The 24,351-nt window shown below is 36.6% G+C and overlaps 4 protein-coding genes across 12 annotated transcripts; 2 read left to right on the top strand and 2 right to left on the bottom strand.

The window, feature by feature from the left end:
- The first annotated feature begins 1,210 nt into the window (after positions 1–1,210).
- Positions 1,211–5,369, top strand: LOC117606884 (uncharacterized). Of its 5 annotated transcripts, none has more exons than XM_076690153.1 (8): positions 1,211–1,504; positions 1,838–2,883; positions 2,955–3,146; positions 3,213–3,406; positions 3,468–3,640; positions 3,716–3,968; positions 4,054–4,205; positions 4,977–5,369. In XM_076690153.1, exons 2-8 carry the CDS (start codon positions 1,846–1,848, stop codon positions 4,988–4,990), a joined length of 2,016 nt encoding a protein of 671 aa, XP_076546268.1. In that variant the 5' UTR covers positions 1,211–1,504; positions 1,838–1,845; the 3' UTR covers positions 4,991–5,369. The 5 variants fall into 5 exon arrangements, with proteins under 5 accessions (XP_076546268.1, XP_034185780.2, XP_034185776.2 ...); XM_034329889.2 differs by lacking the exon at positions 4,977–5,369 and adding an exon at positions 4,280–4,541 and having other exon boundaries at positions 1,216–1,436; XM_034329885.2 differs by lacking the exon at positions 4,977–5,369 and adding an exon at positions 4,280–4,541 and having other exon boundaries at positions 1,216–1,504.
- On the bottom strand, positions 4,288–7,970 carry Uch-L5 (ubiquitin carboxy-terminal hydrolase L5). The gene is made up of 7 exons (XM_034329896.2): positions 7,846–7,970; positions 6,496–6,644; positions 6,244–6,307; positions 5,926–6,031; positions 5,656–5,843; positions 5,369–5,566; positions 4,288–4,944 (listed from the first exon to the last, which is right to left on the bottom strand). The coding sequence occupies exons 2-7, from the start codon at positions 6,569–6,571 to the stop codon at positions 4,641–4,643; spliced, it is 936 nt and encodes a 311-aa protein (XP_034185787.1). The 5' UTR covers positions 6,572–6,644; positions 7,846–7,970; the 3' UTR covers positions 4,288–4,640.
- Positions 6,952–10,349, bottom strand: Atg13 (Autophagy-related 13). 3 transcript variants are annotated; one of them, XM_034329894.2, is made up of 6 exons: positions 10,105–10,349; positions 9,344–10,009; positions 8,768–9,116; positions 8,489–8,672; positions 8,081–8,414; positions 6,952–8,009 (listed from the first exon to the last, which is right to left on the bottom strand). In XM_034329894.2, exons 2-6 carry the CDS (start codon positions 9,557–9,559, stop codon positions 7,797–7,799), a joined length of 1,296 nt encoding a protein of 431 aa, XP_034185785.1. In that variant the 5' UTR covers positions 9,560–10,009; positions 10,105–10,349; the 3' UTR covers positions 6,952–7,796. The 3 variants fall into 3 exon arrangements, with proteins under 3 accessions (XP_034185785.1, XP_034185784.1, XP_034185786.1); XM_034329893.2 differs by having other exon boundaries at positions 9,344–10,349; XM_034329895.2 differs by having other exon boundaries at positions 8,090–8,414; positions 9,344–10,349.
- A 4,414-nt stretch (positions 10,350–14,763) lies between these two features.
- On the top strand, positions 14,764–23,137 carry LOC117606944 (purine nucleoside phosphorylase). 3 transcript variants are annotated; one of them, XM_034330007.2, is made up of 7 exons: positions 14,765–15,309; positions 15,405–15,525; positions 19,319–19,413; positions 19,507–19,715; positions 20,017–20,192; positions 21,083–21,273; positions 21,356–23,137. In XM_034330007.2, the coding sequence occupies exons 2-7, from the start codon at positions 15,413–15,415 to the stop codon at positions 21,616–21,618; spliced, it is 1,047 nt and encodes a 348-aa protein (XP_034185898.2). In that variant the 5' UTR covers positions 14,765–15,309; positions 15,405–15,412; the 3' UTR covers positions 21,619–23,137. The 3 variants fall into 3 exon arrangements, with proteins under 3 accessions (XP_034185899.2, XP_034185898.2, XP_034185897.2); XM_034330008.2 differs by having other exon boundaries at positions 14,764–15,525; positions 19,537–19,715; XM_034330006.2 differs by having other exon boundaries at positions 14,765–15,525.
- Positions 23,138–24,351: the final 1,214 nt, after the last annotated feature.

The raw sequence follows: 24,351 nt of genomic DNA, 5'->3' as shown, positions 1-24,351 counted from the left end.
GTTAATAAAAAAAAAAAAAAAAAAAAGCGTATTTAAGAATTGCAGGAATGTAAGGAATGCTGGGATGGAAGGAATGCAGGGATGTAAGGGATACTGAGATAGCCTTGGCCTATATTGAGGGATAAAATTATATAAGTAACTGGAAAAAGTAAAATAAACGGGGTCCTCCGCTGAGACCCAGAAGAGGGATATAATCATAAATGTTACTCCCCTCCGATGAGCTTATTTAATAACCAAAAATAAATAAATGAGGTAAATTAAATTAACTCAAAAAAAAAATTATGCTGATTGTGCCCTCTTCATACGGACCTGACAGTGTCCAGGGATGTTAGGGACCCCACTGCGCCAATGACCCCCTTTGTGTACCGACCAGATATCACATTGGGGTATTAAGGGCCCCAAATCGCCGGTAAGTATCTTTGCATACCATTAATATAGCATCCGGGGTGCCAGAGACCCCGAAGTGATAATTACTATCTCTGCATACCGACATGATATCATCTTGGGGTGTCAGGAACCCCGAAACACCGGTGACACTCTTTGCTTACCGACCCTACGGCATTCGGGGTATCAGGGACCCCAGTGTATCCGGTGATGCTCTCTGTATACCGACATATCATCGTGGGGTTCTCAGGCACCCCGAATGCCATCCCGGGGTTCTTAGGCACCCCGGATACCATCCTGGGGATCTCAGGCAACCCGAATGCCATCCTGGGGTTCTCAGGCACCCCGAATGCCATCCCGGGGTTCTTAGGCACCCCGGATACCGTCTTGGGGTTCTCAGGCACCCCGGATACCATCCTGGGGATCTCAGGCACCCCGAATGGCATCCCGGGGTTCTCAGGCACCCCGAATGCCATCCTGGGGTTCTTAGACACCCCGGATACTATCTTGGGGTTCTCAGGCACCCGAATGCGATCTCGGGGTTCTTAGGCACCCCGAGTACTACCTTGGGGTTCTCAGGAACCCAGAATATCGTTTTGGGGTATCAGGGACCCCGAAGCAAGTAGCGAAATATAAGACCTAAAAACGAACATATCCTGAAACTCGCTTGTTCGAGGTAGTGATGGGTACCACCGGATCTGTAGCGCATGGGCATTACAATTATTTATTATAAAATAAACTTGTAAATAATTAAAAAATTATTCACTCACAAACAATGAAAATGATATATTTGTAAATCACAAACGATTTCCAATCAATTACAGTTATCAGTTATCGCAAAATCTGTTTATTATAAAAGATTACTAAAAAGTTTCGGCTCACATCATGACTGAACTAAAATTGCTAATTACAAAAGAAGTAATTTGTCACAAACTTTAAAAGTAGACTCACAATCAATTACAAATGATTTGCAAACGAAATACGCTAAGAGAAATTAAAAATAATCGAATGTCCAGTGTTTTACATCACTGCACGTGGGAAACACTTTCATGGTATATAAATTAGGTATTCAAAAATAGTAAGAACGTCATATATTTTAAACGTCGTGATTATTACAGAGGTAATAACATCACATAAACGACGTTGTATTTTAATTACCAATTACTTGTGTTTTATTAAATACATGTCTTTTATATACTTTCATTGAAAATACTCAATATAACCTTGCATGGATAAAGTCGTGTGCTAGTTGAGAAGAATAATAATACATTTTTTTACTTTATTAGTACTACTCTATTAAAAATGTAAATAAAACTTCATATAGTGAAAATAATTACTGTGCTATATTTTACGAATTAAAATGTAACGAATAAAGTTCTTTAGTTGTGTATTTAATATTTGATAAGGATATGTATCTTAATAGTACAACTAAAAGATTAAAATTTTTTTTCAGATATCAATATGCATATATTAAAGCCATATAAAAAACGTTTACACCTATTAAGAAAAAGGAGAAAAGATAGTACATCAGATGATAATTCACAGAACGATAATCAATCATCTACAAAAATGGATACACCTGTAAAAAATGCTAGGAGAGATGAAACATTAACAGAAAATGTTATGAAAGATATATTAAATACAACAGACAGTGATACTAAGAAGTGTCAATATTCCAAGGATAGCTATATAAATAAAGAGGAAGATCCAACTGTGATGAAACATAACAACAAAGACAATAAAATAATGAGTGACAGCCAAAAATCATTAATTAGCGTCCGTAAAATAGAAGATTTATGTAAAACTCCACAGAAAAATAATGTATCTACCAATTTAGAAAACACAGAAAATATTAAAGAAGAAGATATAAATAGTCCTAATATTTCTAGCCCCTTTATTTCAAACATAAATTCATTGGAATGGAATTCTCAAAGTATTAAATCTTTATTAGAAACACCTATGGCTTGTAAAAAAGAAATGCATGATTTTGATAATAATACACCTAACAGACAAAAAAAAAGAAAATTTAGTCTTGATGTAAGTGACATTGATCAGATGTCTGATCCACTGAAATTAGAATTCTTACCAGATATGGAAGCTATTGATATGTTGCATGATTTAAATTCTATAATAGACTTTGAAGACATAAAAATACCTCCAGATATTTTCACTTCAACAGCTAACAATACCATGCACAATGAGTATGATGTAGAAATATCGAAAGATCCACTAACTGATCCTCTTTATATTACAAGTAATGATGAGCATGATTTAACTGCTGAAAATGTTAATTATAAAAACAAGAGGAAACGAATAAAAAATCCGCGAAGTACAAATAGACAAGTCAAGAATGAAGAGTCTAGTGCCCAACATAATGCTAAAAGTGCTGAAAAATCGAAACCCGATACTAATTATCTAAAAGATATCTTAGGAGAGTTGGATATTGAATTAGAATCGGAAACGGAAAATGAAGAAAAAACATTTGAACCTGATTTACGGGTAAACAGATCTAAATAAAAATATTGCATTATATGTATATTTAATTCCATTATTTGTTTTTATTTTTATAGAAATTGTATAATTTGCAAGTAAAGATAATACACGATGTACCGAAACAACATACAATTGAACATACATCAGGTACAAGAGCATTAACAAGATCTGAAAAACAACTATTTTTAGAATATGGTCCAATAAAAAGTGGTACGTTTTCACCTAAAGAAGATAAAATCATTTTGAATAATTGGAAAACATTTTGTGAGGTATGTCCAATTAATGTTATTAATATTATAATGGTTGCTTTTATCGATGAAGTGTCTTTTATATAGATTCATGAATGGGATCCGAAACACGTGAAGCCATTTATATGTATGAAATACGGTACAAAATTTTATATGAGAACCAAGGAACAAAGGAGGAAATTTGTTCAGTTTCTAGGAAATGGTTTACCATGGAGATCATTATTTAGTATTTATCGTCGGTTTAGATATCTACATGAAGATCACGCAAAAAGTTTCACTAGGTAATTCGCGTTAAAAATTTAAATACTGTTTATTTAATTACCTAATTTAACATATTTCTAGATATACATTATACGAAGATCAACAAATTTTATCTCATATGAAGAAAAAGAAAAAGAAAAAGAAATCAAATACAAAATTTGCCGAACTAGCGAAAATGTTAGGTCGTTCAAGTCACTCGATAAGGTTGCGCTATAAGCTACTAAAAAAGATGAGGGGAGATAAAAAAAAAAACCGCAAGTTCCTTTTAAATATAGAATCAGTTATAAAATAAGTTTAACATTGAAAATTACAAATGAATTTTATTACAGCATTATCAGAAGTTACATGGACTTTATCATTAGTTGGTGAGTACATAAAAACCTTCGTGGATATAACATTATGCGAGAATGTAATTGAATTAAAAGATGCAAGCATTCCCAAAGTAGTTTGGTTAAAATTAGAAGAAAAACTGAACATAGATCACGATGTATTGAAACTATTCTGGATATATCAGTTACACATGCAATTATTTTGTCCGGAACCTATTTATTTAAATGACATAAAAATAAAACTGATCGAGTAGTAAGTTATTAATCTTCGATATAATTAATACACGTTTGTGTACAGTGTTATCACTAATTGTGTAAACATTTTAAAAATGTTATAGCATCTATGAAAAAGGAATCGGACATACAAGAGAAATAATTTGGCCTAAGGTTGCAAAATTTTTTGATGGAATCACTACTATATTTTTATGTAAAACATTTTGTAATCTTGTAGCAGAAGCTAGTACAAAACTTGATACAAGTAACTTCAGTGGTAAGTTTACAAAATTAAAAAACCATAAATATTGAAATTGTTTTTAATATAATAATAACTTTCTACATATTTAGAGATCATTGAATACTTATATATTGAAAAGATACCGGAAATACAAAATGAGCGAACAGACAAGTTCCTTCCTAGACTTTCGTATGGAAACGGGAAGGTTAAAATTATAGATAAAGATCCGCCCAAAGAATAACTAACTCTACTAACGATGCGGTAAACGGAAAATCAGAGATAAATACGAGTGTTTATAAAAATTTAAATTTAGAATTTGTCTGTAAATATATTTCCTAAATTTTTGAACTAAAAAAAATTTTTTTATATTTACACTTCTTTTTAAAAAGATACCATTATTATTTATTTACCGATGTTTATACATTATACATACATTCCATCGTTTTCCTCATACCTTCACAAAATTGCCGTTTAAACTTTATTCTTCTTGGATTCTTTCTCCAATGCCTTTTCTTTTGCTCTTTGATACAATGGTACCAGTTTACCTTCTTTAGCGAGCATTTTAAGTAACTCCATTATTAATGGCAAATAGTTATGCTTTCTACGAATATTTTCGATCTGATATCTTTTAGATTTTCGAATTTCTTTTTCAATTAACGTCTGCAAGCGTTCTAACTCTGCTGGATCGCAAATATTAGCTTTTTGTCGCTCGTAAAGTGTTTTTCTATCCGTTACTATTGCCATTAAATTAAAATGTATTTCTCCTTCGTTGTACCTACGAATATCATTTATATAATTAATATTTAGACAAAATGCGATAGTCGTTCAGTAATTCACTGCTTTCGAGACTTTGAAAACGGATTTCTCTAACGCTGTGAATATGATAAAGCAATGAAGGGCAAGGATAGCGATGAGGTGAGCAACAATGTAAATGATAATAAAAAAATCGCGAAGAAAACATTGCTCTGTTAGGCCTCATAATTCTCCTCGCTTCGCCGGTCTACTATAATCCCAGATAATTATCGCCCATCAATGACATGCGTGCTTTCTTCGCAATCTACTTAGGTGCGAAATAAACATAATACAGCTGTACATTCACTGTTAACGTGCAAGACAGTGTGGGGTATTCAGGTACGTCGGTCGCTTCTAACAAAATATCATCGAATGGCTATTGGACGTGCAATAAAAAAGGCATTTACTTATTTATTCTTTTTTGTATTATAGGTTTCGCTGCTTGAACCCATTGATCCCCAGGCGGACACGGACCTAAATCCATTGGTCCATCTTTTAATCCATCTAACTCATATAATCGTCCGTCAATTGGTACGTAGCTAACAAAGTGAAATACATCATCATCTTTAGATGCTTGCTTTGAATCATATTCAAACAATGTTTGCCTGTAATAAAGGAGCATTATTTTGTATAATTTCAGCAATTCACATTTGACACTATCAATAGATGTGTTAAAGTAGCACATTAGAAGTACCTTGAAAAAGAATTATGCACTTCTCTTATCACATCAGAATTACTAAGAGCAAGTCCTCTCATGTTGGCATCAAAGCTTTGACAAAAGTTTTTGAATTCCTCCAAATTTGGCCCCAATGATATATCAGAATGTTTACAATTTAATAATACACTTAATATTGCTTGAGTTGCACAAGCATTATTAATCACCTAAAAAGAACAAGAAACATTAATTTGCATTATAGTTTACAATTATTGAAATGATGACATTTGATGGAAGTCATAATGATACCTGTTTTGCAAAAAATATTTTGTCCAGTCTATTGTCTAAAACAATATTTCCAGAAGGTTCATCATCTTGCACCCATTTGAATAAAAATATCAAACCATGTATAGGCCTGAAACATAAATGATAAAAATAGTATGTAAAATACTATTAACTGGTAAATATTCTTTCCAGGTGATACATTTATACTTCTGGAAATTTCTATTTTGTTTTTATATGAAATTTTTAACTTTAAAGCATTATAAACTGCATAATATCAAAAGTGTCATTTAGTATTGTCATTGTATTCCCACACAGGTTATGTCATATAAATAGAATACTCACTTTAAATTATCGAATTGTTCATCATCCAAACTCCATAATTCTTCCACTTGAGCTCCTTTAACACCTTAAAAAAGAAAAAACCTCTTAACAACGTTAAAAATACGTGATATTAAATTAAAACATAGTTCAAAACCGAACTACACAAAGCACCTATTAATAGAGATAGATATTCTTAATATATGCATACGCGTATTATTTTCAAATCATATGTATGTATATAATAGATCTGTAAATACAAAAGTTAAAATTTACCAAATTCTTTTATTAATTCGGTGAAAACTCCAGGATCACTTTCAATAAGACACCAATTCCCCGCTGAGTCCGCCATGTTTTCTTGATTTACCACAATTTGAAAAGATATTTCCTTTTTTTAACCCGGTCTTTGGAATTATTCAAAGTACCTATAAAGTGAATCGTATTGGAATTGCATAATATAATGAATGTTTCATTAATTATTACTCAAAATAATGTAAAAGCTAAAGTTAATTTGTTAATAAAAATAAAATTACTTTTCTTAATTGTTGTATATTTATAGCTAATAATTTTGACATACTTTGTTTATATTGTTAAAAATTTGGTAATAAAATACTGCAGCTTGTTAAATCATCATTTACATTAAGTTTGCACATAACTTAACAAATCCAATATCTTTATTATTGAAACCAAAATGAATAAAAAAATTGTTCGCATGATTATTAAAATTATATTTTAAATATAATAATATTATTCAAAAATTTCATTAAAAATGTATTTACATAGAAACAGTTGAATCTTTCAACTTTTTACAATTTTATTAGTGCATGGACAGTATCTTATAACTAAAAGTGACTGATTAAATAATCATAATTAGGAATCGTACGTAACGCCTTAAGCATAAAATATTTACACAAATTACCAGCACAGCCTGATTTATTAAGTGGTTGTTGGAATAATCAAACATGAAAAAGTTATATAGTTCCTTCATAATCAGCAATCAATATTATAATGCTAAAGTACAATTTACACTATGTACAAGCAATAAATTAATTGAAATTTCAAAATATATTAAACTAATGATCGTTGACACTGTTCGTCAATACCAATCGTATCAACAAACTATTTAACAGCATGTATTAGACTTACAATAGACTGTAGGATATAAGTTTATGCGAGTGAAAAATATGTAAAAATAATTTACGATTGTTTGAAATGAAACAACTTTGATTACTGATTTACAGCAGAAAAAATTTTTCAGAACTTGGTAGAAAAAAAACAATAAATAAACTATCATACAAAGCCAAATGCACATACATCGGTAATATAGCCGATCAATTTTTATTTTTATACTTTATAAATAGATTTGTCAGCAAATTTTTAAATTTAATTTATTCGTGAGTAATCACTAGCATTGATAGCATTTGGCTAAAAATTTTATTGAAATGCTGTTGTCTAAATATGTATTGTGGATGGATGTAATGAAAATCGCATAAATTTATGACGAAATACTATATGCAGCTTGTATATATCAGCATCTCTTGTTCAAGCACCTAGCATTGCATTGTTCGATTTTGACATTAGTTATTATTTTCTGTTTGACATAATGACGACAGAATATCCTCATACCGCCGCATATTTGTTTCAAATGTTTCCAACTGTTTAGTAAGGTCTCCTACTTGCTCTGCAAGTGTCCTTTCCTCCATGAAAGCTTGAAGTTGAGGTGCACTTTGACATTCGCGATAGAACGCTCCTAAATCGCTGTTGGTGTTTGTCACAGCGAAGGGAGTTTTCTACAATTACAATTTTTCACAAGTTTAGAAAAACATTTCTTCTGCATTATAAATGTAGGAACGTTAATTACCAAATCTACCATAATAAAATCGTCGTTGGCACTGGTCATTGAGCAACTACTTCTCCTTGATCCATTCTGAGAGTTGCACTTTGACGTCGTATTATCGTTTGTAAGTCTTTCATTATTTCCGTTACTGCTATCTGTTAGAGTAGCGGTTACTACAGTCTTTGTAGCTGTAATCTCAGCTACTGATACTGGAGGAGGTGATGTTTGTCTAGGAGTTAGCAACGAACTAAAAGGTACATCTGGTATAACAAAGTCCTCTTCGTTAACAGTAACAGGCTTATTTACAACAAAGGCTCCAACTTTAATAGTATCGCTGAGCGATTTTGATGTTTCTTCACTGAAATACAGAGAAAAAATTATACACGTATTTCGAATTTCAAGTAGTGAAGATTATTTTTTATGTAAAATTACCTTTGTTGATATCTCGCGTGACGAGGACTTAAGTCAGAATGAAAATGATCACTCTTCAACATTATTGAATCACGGCCAGTATGAGTAGGAGATATAGTCATTTTTGTTCTATATGATACTGATAAATGAATTGTACCCACAGGTGTACACAACTGACCTACTCTCACATGTTTATAATTATCACCTATAGGAAAAAGTACTTGTTATAATTACACTTAGTGTTAGAAGCAGAATTATAATATTATCAAATTTATATCTGCAATTAAACATCTTAAATACCTAATGTATGTAACTGAGGTTCTCCCATATAAATTCTATAACAAATAACATAGGAATCTGGACCTTGTCTCCTACTCAATTTATAAGCTGGAGTAATTCTTGACACAGACAACAATGATTTCAATAAAATACCCATCCTGTTGTATATTGTATATGTTACTCTTACAGTAGGATCGCTATGTTCTGGTAGAACACCAAGACTCCATGTTTCTAAAACCATTGTGTCACCTTCAACGGTTCTTAGAGAAATTTCAATGCATAGAGGTATGGTTGAATTTACTATTTCTCCACAGAGTGCCCTTTTTGCTTCTGCCAAAACTTCTGGTACATCATGAATAGCTAAGTTGAACTATACAATGAAAGGATACATATGTAGAAAACTGTAAACATGTTGATTAAACAATCATAATTAATATAATTTTAAATTATTTAATTCATTGCTAAATTTATTTTATATATAACTTTACAGACATGTTAAATCATCAACGAAGAAGTACAGTATTAAAGAAAATAATGATAAATTTATCAGTTGTCAATGATATATTATTTCAATGCAATTAGAAAAGAGGAGCTTACCCAATCAGTTCCAGATGAATTTGGCTTACACTTTGTGCTGACCTTTTCACCTGACCTCGATTGCACTATAATTTGAGCAGCTTTCAATGCCAAAAATTTGGTGAACTTATCCAAGTCCTTTTTATCTTGCATACTCAGTTTTAATGTAGACATTTTGGTGCTCTTTGTTTCATGCAATACTTTTTTAAAAAACCACAGATGTCCAATCAAAAACATCGAATTCCACTAAACTGAATAGAATTTTGAATGTACCAAACATTTCCTCCAGCTATCTAGAAAACTAGACGATGAGATCGTTTTCGACATTCGCACATGTAAATCATCGCACTCGTATCGGCAAGCGATTCCTTTTCTTTCTATAATGTATTAACGAAGTTATTCCAGTCGAAAAACAGTAATTTAACAATGGCATAGACATCATATCGATGCATTATGTTGTATACAGCTGCGTGGCAGGTGATACGTATTAAAATGATTTGATTTTGTTAAATTGAATTCAGTCTATCATTGATTAACCGCAGAGTTATATTCGAAAGTACTATTCGAATCGACTGATCAACGTGAATATTGTTTTTCTCGAATAATACGTATAAACATCGAGTATAGTTCTTATTTCACTATTTTTATGCCACGCTGTGGATCGATCGTGTTTCGTACAGCAATTACCTTAAGAAAGGAAGTGTTCACATGAGTAACATATCATCCTCGATCCGCTGAGTCAAGGGTACATTAAATTTTTATACGTAATTTACATCTATTACCAAGTAAGACAGGGCAAAGAACAAGCACTTCCTTGTTAAAAAGTTCAAAGTTTGCAAATTTTGAATCATAGAATCAGGCTGTGTTCGAAAAGCATCTGCCACTATCCCCAGTCTACCGCGAACAAACGTAATGGCGTTACTCAAATATATGTTCAAAATCTTGATGAAATATACAACAAACAGTATTTGTTGTTACATTTGATCACGAATTACTTTCTTACAGTAATCTTTTAATAGAACATATACTTCATCAGAGAGCATACTTCCTAGATGACGAGTTTTTACTCGTTTTGTGCATGCTAACTTTGGGATCTACACGTTTCGTTATCTATGGTAACGCGCAAGCGCTCTTGTGACAATCGGGACGCCGAGAGCGTGCAACCAGTGAATACTGTTTCATGATTTCTAATTTTTGTTAATTATAGTTATTTCGTCCTTTAGATGAAATAATCTTTTCATATTATCAATGCACTATTACTTTTTGTGAATACATTAAAAGAAATAGGTAAAGGGTTTCTCCTATCTTGTATATTTCATTTCATTTCAGGTTTCCCCATTTAGGGGTGGCGTACTCTAAGGACTTTACATCGGTCCCTTTTTGCCCAACGAAAATTATCAGCCACGCGCGTATATGCGTCATTTTTCAAATCTCTTGTCATTCGTACCGTACGTTATTTCACACATTCGCCGTACTTTTTCTTCTGTTTCTTATCCTTACTTTTACATCATTACAACCCCCTTTTAGTCGCCTCTTACGAAAGGCAGGGGATACCGTGGCCGTATTCTGATTCCCCCGAGCCACAGGGGGCCTATCTTGTACTTTTACATTATTATTTTTCTGTTTGCAGGACTTATTTGTATACGTATAATTACCTCCAATTCTTCATTTCATTAGTTTTATCGCTTACCGCCAGATGGTACGAATGGTACTGCTTTCATAGCGCGCGTTGAAATAAAAAATAAATAGAAATTGTTTGCGCAATATTTTCAATCTGTGAAATTAATTGCTCTGCGACAACAAAATCTATTGCTCGTGTACAAATTAAATGGTTATACTATTTTGATTAAGAATATTTAAGAATACGAACTTTAAAATGAATGGTGGGCGTAATCGATGGATTTTGTTTGATTTCAATTTTTGATGCAGTTTAATGTGATTTTTATTTTTTTCGCAAGTAATGTTTAATAGTAAATATATAAAAAATGTTATCAATTACTGTTTGACAAAAAAATTGTACAATTAAGCGTGAGTTTTACGTTATTAACGTAAAGTTGCACTTTTAAATTTTTTATTCCCAGTTATTTATTGGAGGTCAGTGATAAAACAGAACCCCAGCGGATCATTCTCAATCACCAGCGAGGGTCGGGGAATTTCGTAATGCCGTGCTTATTATATTTATCTTCTGTGCGATTAGGGCAATAATACATAAACCGTACAATCGGGAGTCAACTTCGCAACTGATGATCATTAATCGCCAGAAGAAATGAAAATATTTGTCAACGTTGTGGAAGGAATATTCGTTTGATCGTTTTATCGATTATGAAATGCAATGTGACAACAAGTTTGTTTCATTGCAAGTTGTCACAATCGTACACTAACATTTGTTATGTCGAACAAAACAATTTATTCAAACACATATTATCGCTATACGTGGAAAAAAAATTCTTATGTTCATAACGCCATGAACAGTGATGGGTTTAAAGTACTTCGCAAGTATATTTGAACATTGAAGAAGTAAATACGCACTCTCCAGAAGTGTATCGAAAAAAAGGATTAATACTTTCAAGTATTGCTTTAAACAGTTGATTAGATATTAAAAAACTGGATAAACATTTCTCTTTTATTTCACTACCAAGTGACACTTGGGCGATAAACTCGATTCTATTGCTAGTAACGATTGTGTATACTTACACAATAAATTATATGATTTTCCTATGTAAAGACTATTCGCGTGAGCGTACTTGTTTGTAATGAAGTTTCGTCAGACGTAAAATGTGATAACAAACATTTGCGTTCTTACTCGTGAATAATTTCTCGAATGTTCTTTCGGCAACTTCTGTTTTGTTTTCTTTAAATCAATTACATTTAGAAAATAAAACTTAGAAGTTGTACTACAACAAACGGAGCAGTCGGTGAAAGTGGAAAATTTCTCTCGCGGATATTTCCATTGACACGTTAAGAACCAGTTATCGCTTAAAGTGAATTTTAACGTAAATATCGATCACGGTAATCGATAACAAGGGAAAAGAGAAAAGAGTACGATTCACCGTTTGATTGTTCTTCGTGACCCGAATAGCAATTGCCTAGCGCCGGTTTTTATTGATGCCCGGTTAAAGTTGGCTGACGGTCGTCGAAGAGGGAATTCCCTAGACTGGGGAAGAATTACGAAATGTTCGAGAATAATCGAACAACTATTCCCCTGTGTATGTATGTATGTATGTATGTATGTACACAGGGTTGATTCGCTGACTGTTGCAGACGGGGCGGTTTTCGAAAGCAAACAATATATGTTTCTACAGCGAATTCATCAATTACATGATTCGTGTTTAGCTTATATAACAACGATCTGAATCCATTATAATATTGCGTGTAAACAAATTAAGATGCAACACATTACGTTCTAGAGTATGTTTTGTATTATTCTGCAATCTATCTATTGATTCCCTGTCGATAGATGATAAAGCGTTTTTATCAAATATTTCCGTTCTCCAACTCCATCGAAGTCTCGCATCCTCGATTTGTTTAAAAATTTGTAAGAGGGAGATTCGAATACCTTTCCTCGTCTCTCGTATAAAGTTTCAATTAGGAAAGTTCGTTGCCGCTGAAAATCTGGTGTTTCGGGTCGAAATTTGTTTACGAGCAAAGGGTCGGGTGTTCTTTGTGGACGATCAGCGAAATTATGCATTACTCGTTGCTTCGCAAAGTAGCTTCCGGTTCCAGCAGGGACGACCGGTGAAAACTGAATTCAGAGTCCATTCGAGCTTTCGTTGGTCTTTTCTACGAGTTTCGACCATCGCGTTGAAGCATAATTTGCAAGCTCCAGCTTGATTTAACCTTTTCAATTCGCCTAGAACTTGGCTTTCGCCCATTCTTTTTTCTTACAATCACGGGACACCTCGTTACAATCCCGAATGCAACGACGAAGATAATTATTGTTTGGTTACTTAATGCAAAAGAACAGCTTTTGTATTTTTGAATTAAAACTGCAAACATCGAAATAATCTGAAAGGAAACGAACAGCTTGCATCATCGTTATTTACGTCAGAGTCGGTTTCAAGATAAGCTTATTCCATAAACTAACAAAATCTGAGGCTTATGGTAAATCATCGGAAACAAATCGAAAAATGAAATTATAAAATTATTATTTCCCTTCTCCCTCTTTTATTCAAAGTTGAATAATTTCTTCTCATTCAATTGAAGATGATACCTTTGATAGGCTGCATGTTTCATCGGTAACCAGAAATAGATTCCAGTTTAAAATTAGCTCGATGATAAAAAAGTTTATTAGGTCCTTGACTTCTCTGATTACCTATAAAACTCCATTCTCCTACCTATTATTTAAAATCGAAACAAAACATCTTGTGTAACAAAAGAAACCTCAATCCATTCATTGACTCCTTTTTCTCATAATTCATTGTCGCACGTGTGGCTGCGTAATGCTTAATGTTATGCAAGAAAAACGTTGTTTTGCTGATTAATCACCGTTATGTATTAGACGGTTTACAAATAAAAAAGTGGTAGCGGAACAGTAAATAGTTTACCGATTAGACACGAATGACCAAGATTCCTCGCCAATACAAGATACTGTATTTAAGTAAACGTTGCCTTTTTCACACCGGAAGTTTCAGATAACTAAGAACGATAACCGTGAAAACGAAAGGTTTCGGACAATCTACCCCTGGTTGAGAGGGCTCGTTTTTCTCCACCCGATATCTGAAATGGAATAGTTTTCATTTCTTCAAGATGTATATCCATCGAAGTCCACCCGTTATGCGATAACCGATATAAACGAGTGTAAATATCCTTTCTGAAGAAATCGAAGTTCACGGAGATACTCGACTGTACCTTGATTACTTAATTCGCAATTATTGATAACCGGACATGTCGTGTCAAAACGATTGAGCCTTACTGTGTTCATTCGTTCGTGCCCCGAGCTAGGGAGAACGTCGACCACGAAGCTGATCGACTTCGACGTTCTTCGTGAACTGTGAATGATTAAATAAAACGTTTCGAATCGAAGTGGCACGACTGTGATGTAAATTGCAGAATCTCTGCGCGTGAATTTTATAATGTTTAGGATGACTTAGTAAAAGTGAAAATTAGAACCCAGTTAAAATTCTGCGAGGAGTTCCAGTGGAAAATACGATTGAATCGTAATTAATATTCGGAGCCAGCATCACTGAAGTACCATTGCTTTTAACGAGGAAAGAACTTTGAATTATCTCGAACGAGAGAGCAACAGGTTCGAACTGTAATAAATGAAAAGAGAACAACTATACCAGCATCGTCTAATAACAACCTTCATCCTCGAAGAGTACTGTTTATCGAAGAAAATCAACAGGAAGTTCTCGCTTATTAACCGAGCAAGGTACACGAGTTTTGCGAGGACATCACGAGCGAGTGTTGCAATTGCAGAAATAGATGTGTACGTGGAAAATTAATCATTCGTACATCGATTGTCATCGTAATCATCGATGATCAACATCGTAGATTTTATATAATCGAATAATGAATAATCGAAAGGAAAGAACGAATGATTACGATTGTAACGTGTCTTTTCCATCTTCAGCGCGACAATCAACGTGTGAAATTCATCGATGAAAAGTTTGTTGACTTTCTTCGCGATTAGATAAGCTGGATCCTGCTAGAAGAAAGCCCAACATTAGCAATGTTATTCGCGGTACGACGAGCAAAGCCGGCTCTTTATTGTCACATGAAACAAATAACACCGAAGCGACGCGACGGTGGCAATTGGAGCATTTAACTTCTAATGGGTTATCATCTCGTGCCCCTACCTCCCAGTGACTTTCTGACTGACTCAATCAACACGAGGATTGGAGGGAGAGCGAGTAAACGTCCAAAACGATTGGACGGTTAGTTAGTGGTCGGATTTTTTTCAACGAGGCTGAGTTTCCGTATAAAACAGCAGCAACTCGACTCACAGCAACCACTAGTTTCTTTATACGAGCGATACACGGAACCTTGTACGAGTTCATTCATCGATTTCATCTCTTTTTTTTCTTCTAATTTGTCTTTTGGAAAGTGTTAATTGAACCCTGACGATTTTGTTGGTACACAGAGAAAAGAATGCCTTTCGCGGATTACGACGGTGTCAATGGACACAATCATTACCAACCAGTGAAACGGCCCGCGGATAACGAGTTCTATCACACCACCGTCAGGCATGTGCAGCAAAGCTCGTAAGTTGTTTCTTTTCAAGACTAAAGAGACGTTCACATTAGGCAACTTCTAATTAGTCGAACGAATCAACAAAATTTCAATCAAGAATGAACGACATGAATATATTTTATGATGATTTTTATCAAAAGCTGGAGACGCGCAAATTTATCGCTGCGAACGAAAAATAATGATAAAACAGTCAGACAGCGGGATCGTAATGTAAACTTCATAATTAAACAATCTGAGGCTGATCAACTCCATCGAACAAATAAAAATTGCCTAATGTAAACGTCGTTTAACACTTCGGATGTCTCAGTGATAATACTATTCAGAAGGTTCTTTTCACTTTTTTTTTTATTAATTACTTGAATCCATTGCACTGTGACCCTTTCGAGAGCAATCATTTGTATTCGGTCGATGACACGATCATTAATCTGGAAGAATGGAGTTCTGAAATTTGGATTAGGATTTGGGTTCTTCTAGGGTTCTTCTAAGACTAAGTGTCTCCTTTCTTTGTACACTCATTTTTAACAAAGAGAAGTTGTTGAGACTCAGAATTACATAACTTTTAATAAACAATCAGAAAATGCAAGCCAGATACATATTGTTCTTTGCACGACTAGTTTTTGCTGGCGTTGCTCATTAGGTCGAAGTCCTCCTGAATCTTAACGTGGTATTAAAGATTGTCTTATCTTTATATCGATTTCCTGTCAGATAATTTCGAGAGATCAATGATTCATAAAAAATGATTGATTTACTCGATCGTTTAACTGGAACGATTTCTCAACAAAGGCGATAGAACGCGATTTCTTTGTACTCTGAACATCCGATCTACGATCGTGGTGGTTGGGTATCGTTAAGGAAAGCGAGGAAAGTTATGGAAGCACGAAGAAAGCGAAGAGCATGGAAAATTCGTGGCAAAGTTGCGAGTGTTTGCATCGCTAATGGCTCGTTCTAAGTGGTAGCCCGTTCAAACAGAAAGCGCTTTATTGTTTAATACTTGCCGTAGCGTGGTTAATTGTTCATGAGAAACAGGACGAAAACTCGGTAGCAATTTACCATCGAGTTTACTGCCCGCTACTTTGTAACGTTCGTCTAACTTGGACGATTTATATTATCCGTACGGAATTGATTAGGGAAATATTTGGAAACGCGTTCGATTATAAGCGTGCCCGTGTGTTTCCTTTCATGTTTCCCTCGTGTTTCCGGTCGTGTAATACCACGGAAACATATCAGGGATATTACAAGGGAACTTACTAGTTTCGTAGCGTCCAATTAGAAGTTGCCGGTGTTCATACTTTGATTTTGTTGATTTAATCAAGTAAACAGGGCGTGCGAAACTCACGGTGCCGTGGTTCAAATGCAAACATGAACTTAACGTAATGGCGCGATGTGACGCGTTGACGTTCCAGCAAACAGCGACTTAGAAACGGTGGAGAAAGGGACGATCGGTGGCTGCTGCTTAATCGACGCTTCATTATCTCCGCCGATGAGCAATTTCTCGATCGTTTCGTAATTCGTTACATCGTAATCGACGCGACGGTAATGTTCCGCTCGCTATTCAATTAGAATTCGTTTAGAATCGTTCGGTGTCTGAATATGTTTTATCGAGTTCCAATTTGTTCGTCGATTGAATTGGAAGGTCATTTCAATTTTCCGGGGATCGTCGAGGCCAATGTCGTGCGCGACAGTTACAAAAGATTAAAAAACAGAAAAAAACAAAGGTTAATTGACACGCGTTTGACGATGATCAAAGCCACGAAAGGTCTGAATGAAAAAGTGAAATTAAATATGAAAAAGGAATGTGTAATTTAGTTCTTCCTATTTTCCATTTGTTCGTATTTTTTTCTTTTTTTTCAGGAAGTTGCGTCTCCCGTTCCATTCCGACTCGTATGAATTTTTATTCCTTTCATTTAATATTTCATCGCGTGTTCCGTGTTCGCTTTTGCCTCGATTCTTCCATCTTCCCTTGTTTCCTCTCTCCTCGCCGAACTCGAATCAGAAGAGATCCCGCTGACATTAAGCTTCTCGCGAAAAACCGACATAGTTTCGCTTCAAACGGCCGCTCGATCTTCCCGGATCTCTTCAGACTTTCCGTCGTGCTCTTATCCGCTTCGCGAGCTGCGCGACGAGAAAATGGGACGCGTTTCCGCGAGCAACGTTCGCGGGAAACGCGGCTTCGCGATCATTTTTGGTAACTGAAACGTTAGAAAATGCAACATCCGTCAGATTCAGGAAGTAAACCTGCAATATTTACAAAATGTCGATAAGATAATCAATAAGTCAACACGATGGAGTTCTTTCACATTACTCTTCGTGACAGTCACGAGTTAATTGTTAATTTTGAATCAAAATTACAAGGACACGATTGAAAGACAAGAAAGAGGACTGTCGAGTGACTTCTGACTGCGATGGGGATCGACAATAAAGATTAGATGGGGCGATATTGTAGCCAGAATCGAGGAGGCGTCATTGAATCCTCGCGATGCGATGGCCCGAAGCGATGCGCATTCACGTCGTTATAATAATCGTCGACCTCACATTTGCCATTCATAACGGGCCGCTGTACAATCCCGTTTTACGACGTAGCATCCGCGAATGCGGTTGGTCTAATGACGTTTGCCATACCCGCGGCTATACCGAAGCTTTTCCACGCGATGCCAGCTAGACTGCGAAGCAATTCTCAGATTCGCGCTTCAATACCACTGTTCGTTCGACCCTGTCTGTATTGACGACGGGGATGCATATTCAGTCGCATTCAACGCGTTATAATTCGATGTCCCTTATGCAGACTCGTACGAGCGTCCATATCGTAACCGTTTTACTCTCGCCACGGTGTCTGCTTCCGTTTCGAAATGGAGCTTCGAAATATTCAATCAGAATCAAGTGTACTCGATAGCCAAGGATTTTTCATTTTGCAAAAATAAAATAATATCGCAGGATGTTTGAAAAAATAAGATCCTCCGCATGGTTAATTATTTTGGTTACCTACCTGCCTAATTAGCAGGACCTTCGTCTTGCAATTGGCTACTTGTTCATTAAAAATTTTCATAAATTGCTTCTGTCATTTATATCTGTAAATGGTGTCCTATTTTCTAAATTTTCTCGCTCCAGTCGGATTCTCAATTATCCGGAAGCGACGAGACGCGAATATTCGCGACAATCTGTTAAAGAAAAACGTACAAGTACCGAGTCCATTAAAATTCACCGCGGAATCGTAAGTAATTTTCAATTGCATCTCCCGCGGTATTATGCTAGACCCGTGTTTACTCGGTCGGGTGCGTGGAAATTCTGCTTGTGCATCTGTGCGTGTTGCCGTTTCACGAGCGCGTTCCAAGCCCATGTACGCGTGAATGGGGTACACGGTATATGAGATTGTGCATGGTGCACGTACACACTCGTAAACACGTATTTCGATGCATGATTTGTAATACCCTTGAAGCCTACGTTCAGCTTAAATCCGCCACTATTCGAGCCTGTTAGCAGTTTAACAGCTAACTGCATCGTTTCGCGATAGTTTTCCAGTGAAATTGCGCTGGTCATGCTACACGTTCGCACGTGCGATTCTTCTTCCTATCTCATTAACCTAACTCATCTCGGTTATCGCGACTTGCCGATATTATTTCGACAGATTTATCGAAACGTTCGATTCGTTCGTGGTATCGAATCGGTAAAAATAGCTTTCTTGCCCGAGCAAATTTAATGTCATCAATCAAAATCGATAAGATCGAACCCGTAAAATGATTGTTAAAGTTATCTCGAAATTCTGCTAACTTTTTAACGATTAGATTAACGTTAATACCTTTGTTCCAGGTACTCCTTCGAGGCTTTGCAAGAATCTGCAAAATACCTTCTGGATCGTATCAAGATAAGGCCAAAGATTGGAATAATATGCGGTTCCGGGATGGGTAAGTAACCTCCGAACACCGAACGCCTTTGTAGAATTTGTTGGAGCTAAGAAGCATATTTTCCCAGTCATTGTTTTGTCTATTCCCAAACAGGATCAAATGAGCAAAACGAGTTGTGTCCAGGTTCACTGGCGGAATCCCTCGAGGACCAGCTGTGCTTTCCTTACGCCGAAATCCCACATTTTCCTGTCTCCACCGTCAAGGGTCACACGGGTCAGATGGTGTTCGGTTATCTAAAAGGTGTGCCAGTCATGTGTATGCAGGGCAGGTTTCATTATTACGAGGGTTATCCACTGTGGAAGGTACGTAAACGTATCGTTATCGTTGCTTCGGGAATATTCTGTATAGAAATATTACTATAGTACAATGTTAAATAACTCAACAGTTGAGGAGATATTTTAATTTTAAAAACGACATTCATTCAGTTAATGTGGTTGGTAATCAATTTTTGGTAATCGTAATTAAGCATGAACTTAGATACCACGATTGAACGAAATTTCGGTGAACCGTGATCAACGTCGTTTAATGAGATTTGCATAATTTTTGTGACCGCTTATCGTACCATTTAACGATTATTCTTATCGTTGTTGTTTTCTGTTTCAGTGCTCAATGCCGGTCAGAGTTATGAAGCTGGTTGGAGTGACACATCTGATTGCGACAAATGCAGCCGGCGGACTAAATCCCAGGTACAAAGTTGGCGACATCATGATGGTGAAGGATCACGTGAACATGATGGGTTTTGCGGGGAATAACCCTCTTCAAGGACCGAACGACGACAGGTATATTTTTCCTGCTCCTCCCGTAGCTTAGCTTTATGTAACGTCTTACGTTACTTCGTTCAATGTCACCACATGCATGTATCCTTCTTTATTAACTTTAGAAGAGCCGAGTCATTTTTAAGCCGACAGCAAAATTTTCATGGTATCTTATTTGATTTTAAAATTAGAAACAGCAGGTTCGTTTCTGCTTTACTGGAAGAATAAAAAGAATCCCTATGCTTTTTCCCAACATGTAATTTCTATGTTTACAAAGAGCAAACACGGTATCTTTGACGATCTAAAAATTAGGAATAGAAGCGTCGACTTTATTGGAAGAGAGAAAATAAAGAGGATCGAAAGGGGCGAGGCAGGGTGAAAATAAGGGGAAAAAAATGATGACCGAGAAGAAGAGGGTTGGCGGGATTCACGGCGTGAACGGCAATGAATTCGAATCCGCTTCCAGTCGACAAACGCTTTCGGGCTCGTTTCCGGAAGGAAAGTCGTCGACGACGTTCGCGGATTGCACAGCTCGACGACGCTCCAAGGACTCAGCCTAAGGGCAAAGGGAGGCGAAGGGTGGCCGTGAGAGATCGCTGAGGTCGTTCCAAGGAATAAAATTAATCTGTTTCATCGGAACAACCCGTTGAATCGGATTGATGAACTATTTACTCGACGACACAAAGAGTCTGATTGACGTATTTACCTAAGGATCTCTCTCTATTTTCTGCTTAGTTCGTCTTCTTTTCTTTCCGTTCATCCTTCTCCTTATTCCGCTCTGGTTCGTTTTCGCTCGAGCTTAAACTTTTATCGTGGCAGCTTCTTTTTCGCTCCAAGTCATCTATGATTGATCGAATTCATCAAACGTATTTACCATCGGAAACAGAAAGATCTTTCGCTTATTCTTGTTTCAGATTTGGACCGAGATTTCCGCCAATGAACAAAGCTTATAGTATCAGATTGTTAGAAATAGGTCAAGAAGTGGCCGAAGAGATGGGAATCAGCGACATCGTGCACAAAGGGGTGTACACGTGCCTTGGGGGGCCGAATTTCGAGACAGTGGCGGAATTAAAAATGTTGAGGATGGTCGGGGTCGATGCAGTAGGTTAGTTATTTTTTTCAATTCAATCTAACGCTTCGAGTATGAAAGGGTGTGAAAGACATGAAGAGTAATTCCTTGTTTCCAGGGATGTCTACTGTTCACGAGGTAATCACTGCCAGACATTGCGATCTAACTGTTTTCGCGTTTAGTTTAATCACGAATCAGTGTGTTACGGATTACGATAACCACGATGAAGCGAATCACGAGGAAGTGATGGACGTGGGGAAAGCGAGGCAACCGATGCTACAGGAATACGTGTCGCGTATGGTGCTACGCCTGCATGGAGGGTATGCTACAATTAAAGACGAAACGATTCCAGTAAATTGTACCTCTACCGAGCGTTCCTGAAATTATTCGTATCGCGCTTGTCTCTTACGACCAATGGAACAACGTTGAACGACAATGACAAGACGATTCGTATATTCACGAACAACGACACCTGCAATGTACGTTGTATCAAAACCTAAACGCTTCAGCCGAACACCGATGCATTAATAATTGATTCAATTTAGTCGTAGACTGACACTCTACGAAGATTGTGTTTAATATTATGCAAAAACGTGGATGGATTTCCTTTGGAAAATTGTCACTTGCATTCTCTCTAATTGCCTCGGGAAAATTTTTCCAAGCGAAGATTAATTTAGGGCTGTTTACGAGATCAAATAAAATCAGTATTTATCAGTATTTCTCACAGGGGTTGATGGGCTTTTTCTTAATTACACGATCATGAGTGGACGCGTTCAGATTCGAAGATGGAAAATCGCGAACGCGTTGGAAGCGCGAGTCTTTCGTTCTCGATTGATTCGTTACACGTCTTGAGGGACCTCGTTGGCTTTAAGAAGAGGAACGGTTTAAGGGTGGAGACGTTGGTCGATGCCTCCCCTCTTCAACACCCTCGTCGATTTTCCTCCCTCGCTTCGTTACCTTCATCTCGTTTCCGTGCTCTTCCATCGCTAATGCATCGGTGTTCGGCTTCGATAAATCTCCAACGACGAACACCATACTGCAGCCGGAGCTTCGTCCCTCTTTTCGTTATCCGCCGCGGTTGCTTCCTTCGTATTATCATTCACGATAAAATTACGATGTGACATCGAGGAAAAAACTTTTACTCCAAAAGAGATCCGTCTACGATCATCTCGAGGATTGGAACGTGTTTCACGTTCGAGGATGAACGAGGGAAACACAGGACAGACTGTAGGACGACGTCGTTAGGATAAAGGTACTTTTCACTTGACGTTCTTGGTCCTTTCGCAAACACTCGTCGCCATGGTACTTTCGCGAAACGTCACGAAATCACGCCGCTACCGTGATTTAATAAAATGGCACACGACTATTGTTTAAGCGGTTATTTTGTAATTTCGTTGAAAGCTTGTTTAATTATGGTACGTCGAAATGCGCGCACCGTTCAATGTATAGCAAGGAATAAAACTGAATATACACCTGGGATTTTAACGTAAATAATATTTCATAATGTACGTAGCAAAACAGTTAATAATGTTATCAACAGTATCCGTGTACAAAATTTCTATCAAACGAGACAATAATGGTAATGATAAAGCATTGTACACATTGTTACGTATTTTGTTATATTCAATACTCGAACAAAGAATGAAATGTTTATGTTAAAATTCCGTATGTTCGTTCAGTTTTGAATAACTTTGCAAACTGTTCTCGTTCAATTTCGATCATCGATTCGCGTGAAATATTCAACGAGAACATTGTCACGACATTTCATGGCGGGTGGTAATTGTATGCTTCGAAGCAAAACGAGAAAATCGATCGAAGGTACTCAGCGAGATCACTTCTTTGTTATCTGTTCGCCTTTGTACCAGTTTCTTTGACAAATATATCGAGTACACGAAACATACGCGCAACCTAATTAAATTCTCCTTTTATATTGACAAACGATCGACGGGTTCACGGTTAGGAACGTTTCAATCGGCCGACTACGATACTCGTCGGTTCGGCTGGTTTGTTTTCGAGCAACGAACGATGGATAAAAATATTCGTCGACGTGCTCGAACGTTCACGCTCTGGTTCCTGGATTCATAATTCAACGGGTCGACCTCGATTTTCTCTGACACTGGTGACTCGGATTCACCTGTAACGACGATCTCTGATCGCGTTAGATTAGTCGTGCAACCCCTATCGCTACAACGATGCGTCTCTGATAAAAACACGGCGGATAAGAACCGGGCTTATTATTCCAAGGTTAAAGATCGAAGTTTGATGTCGAATAAACACCTTCGATCTGTTAAATTATTTTAGTATAATATACTCAACCACGGCGAAGCAAATGTGCCGAAATCCGCTTGGTATCTGCTCCTCGTCCGCTTTCGTCACGTTTACGCGTCCTCTTCATTATCACCACGACTGGCACATCTACGAGCATTTCGTTGAATTGGATTTTAAACGGTAAATCCGTGCTCCCAACGACACGTGCCATCTTCCGGAACAGGGTACTTGGTGAACGTCTGTACGAGATCGTTGCATCGTTCAATTTGAAAGGGATACATCCAGGCACGTATCGTATGGCATTCAAGAGAGGAAGGAGAGCTGCAGTATATATTTCCATCGTTGGAATAGAAAATGTTCGAGGGATCAGTTATTGATATTTCAGTAACGGCGGATAAAACTTTTTCCCCGTTGTCTGGCGGGTCTGTCGTATATCTTTTCGTTTACCGATTCGTAGGACCGCAATATCGTAATCGCGATATGGTATAATGTATTTAGGTCTTAACTTTCGCGCGATAATGTTGGAAAAGAAGTTAGCGAAGGGAAAACGGTGTTTGCTGGGCGCGGTAAAAGAGGGATGGCACGGAATGAAATTCAGAGCAGACGTCTTGATTATTTCAGAGAATAAGACTGATAAGGTAATCCGGTTTTGTATCTTTATAAGTTCCCTCCCTTTTCACGGTCTCTGCTTTTCCATCGTTTCACCGTAAAACGAGACGCATAATGTGATTGCGCTGCAATATCAGCAACGAACAAAAACCCGTAGGTACTTTCTATGAATTAAAATGTACAAGGGAAGAGAGAATAAACGACACACTGTTAACGGACGTGTCCGTGTGTCCTCTT

This window comes from Osmia lignaria, chromosome 2 (genome assembly GCF_051020975.1).
Source record: "Osmia lignaria lignaria isolate PbOS001 chromosome 2, iyOsmLign1, whole genome shotgun sequence".
Classification (NCBI taxonomy): domain Eukaryota; kingdom Metazoa; phylum Arthropoda; class Insecta; order Hymenoptera; family Megachilidae; genus Osmia; species Osmia lignaria.
This window is presented reverse-complemented; position numbering and strand designations above follow the sequence as displayed.

What these genes read in the sequence shown, in the direction of transcription:
- LOC117606944 (XM_034330007.2), top strand. Translation starts at nt 15,413, where the DNA reads ATGCCTTTCGCGGATTACGACGGTGTCAATGGACACAATCATTACCAA. An exon ending in AATATGCGGTTCCGGGATGG is followed by an intron (nt 19,414 to 19,506) that starts GTAAGTAACCTC and finishes ATTCCCAAACAG; the next exon opens with GATCAAATGAGCAAAACGAG. An exon ending in GGTCGGGGTCGATGCAGTAG is followed by an intron (nt 21,274 to 21,355) that starts GTTAGTTATTTT and finishes CCTTGTTTCCAG; the next exon opens with GGATGTCTACTGTTCACGAG.
- Atg13 (XM_034329893.2), bottom strand. Translation starts at nt 9,559, where the DNA reads ATGTTTTTGATTGGACATCTGTGGTTTTTTAAAAAAGTATTGCATGAA. An exon ending in ATTCATCTGGAACTGATTGG is followed by an intron (nt 9,117 to 9,343) that starts GTAAGCTCCTCT and finishes TTCATTGTATAG; the next exon opens with TTCAACTTAGCTATTCATGA. An exon ending in ATTTTATTATGGTAGATTTG is followed by an intron (nt 8,010 to 8,080) that starts GTAATTAACGTT and finishes TTGTAATTGTAG; the next exon opens with AAAACTCCCTTCGCTGTGAC.
- Uch-L5 (XM_034329896.2), bottom strand. Translation starts at nt 6,571, where the DNA reads ATGGCGGACTCAGCGGGGAATTGGTGTCTTATTGAAAGTGATCCTGGA. An exon ending in GAACAATTCGATAATTTAAA is followed by an intron (nt 6,032 to 6,243) that starts GTGAGTATTCTA and finishes TTTATGTTTCAG; the next exon opens with GCCTATACATGGTTTGATAT. An exon ending in AAATATTTTTTGCAAAACAG is followed by an intron (nt 5,844 to 5,925) that starts GTATCATTATGA and finishes TGTTCTTTTTAG; the next exon opens with GTGATTAATAATGCTTGTGC.
- LOC117606884 (XM_034329889.2), top strand. Translation starts at nt 1,846, where the DNA reads ATGCATATATTAAAGCCATATAAAAAACGTTTACACCTATTAAGAAAA. An exon ending in CACGCAAAAAGTTTCACTAG is followed by an intron (nt 3,407 to 3,467) that starts GTAATTCGCGTT and finishes ACATATTTCTAG; the next exon opens with ATATACATTATACGAAGATC. An exon ending in TGATACAAGTAACTTCAGTG is followed by an intron (nt 4,206 to 4,279) that starts GTAAGTTTACAA and finishes CTACATATTTAG; the next exon opens with AGATCATTGAATACTTATAT.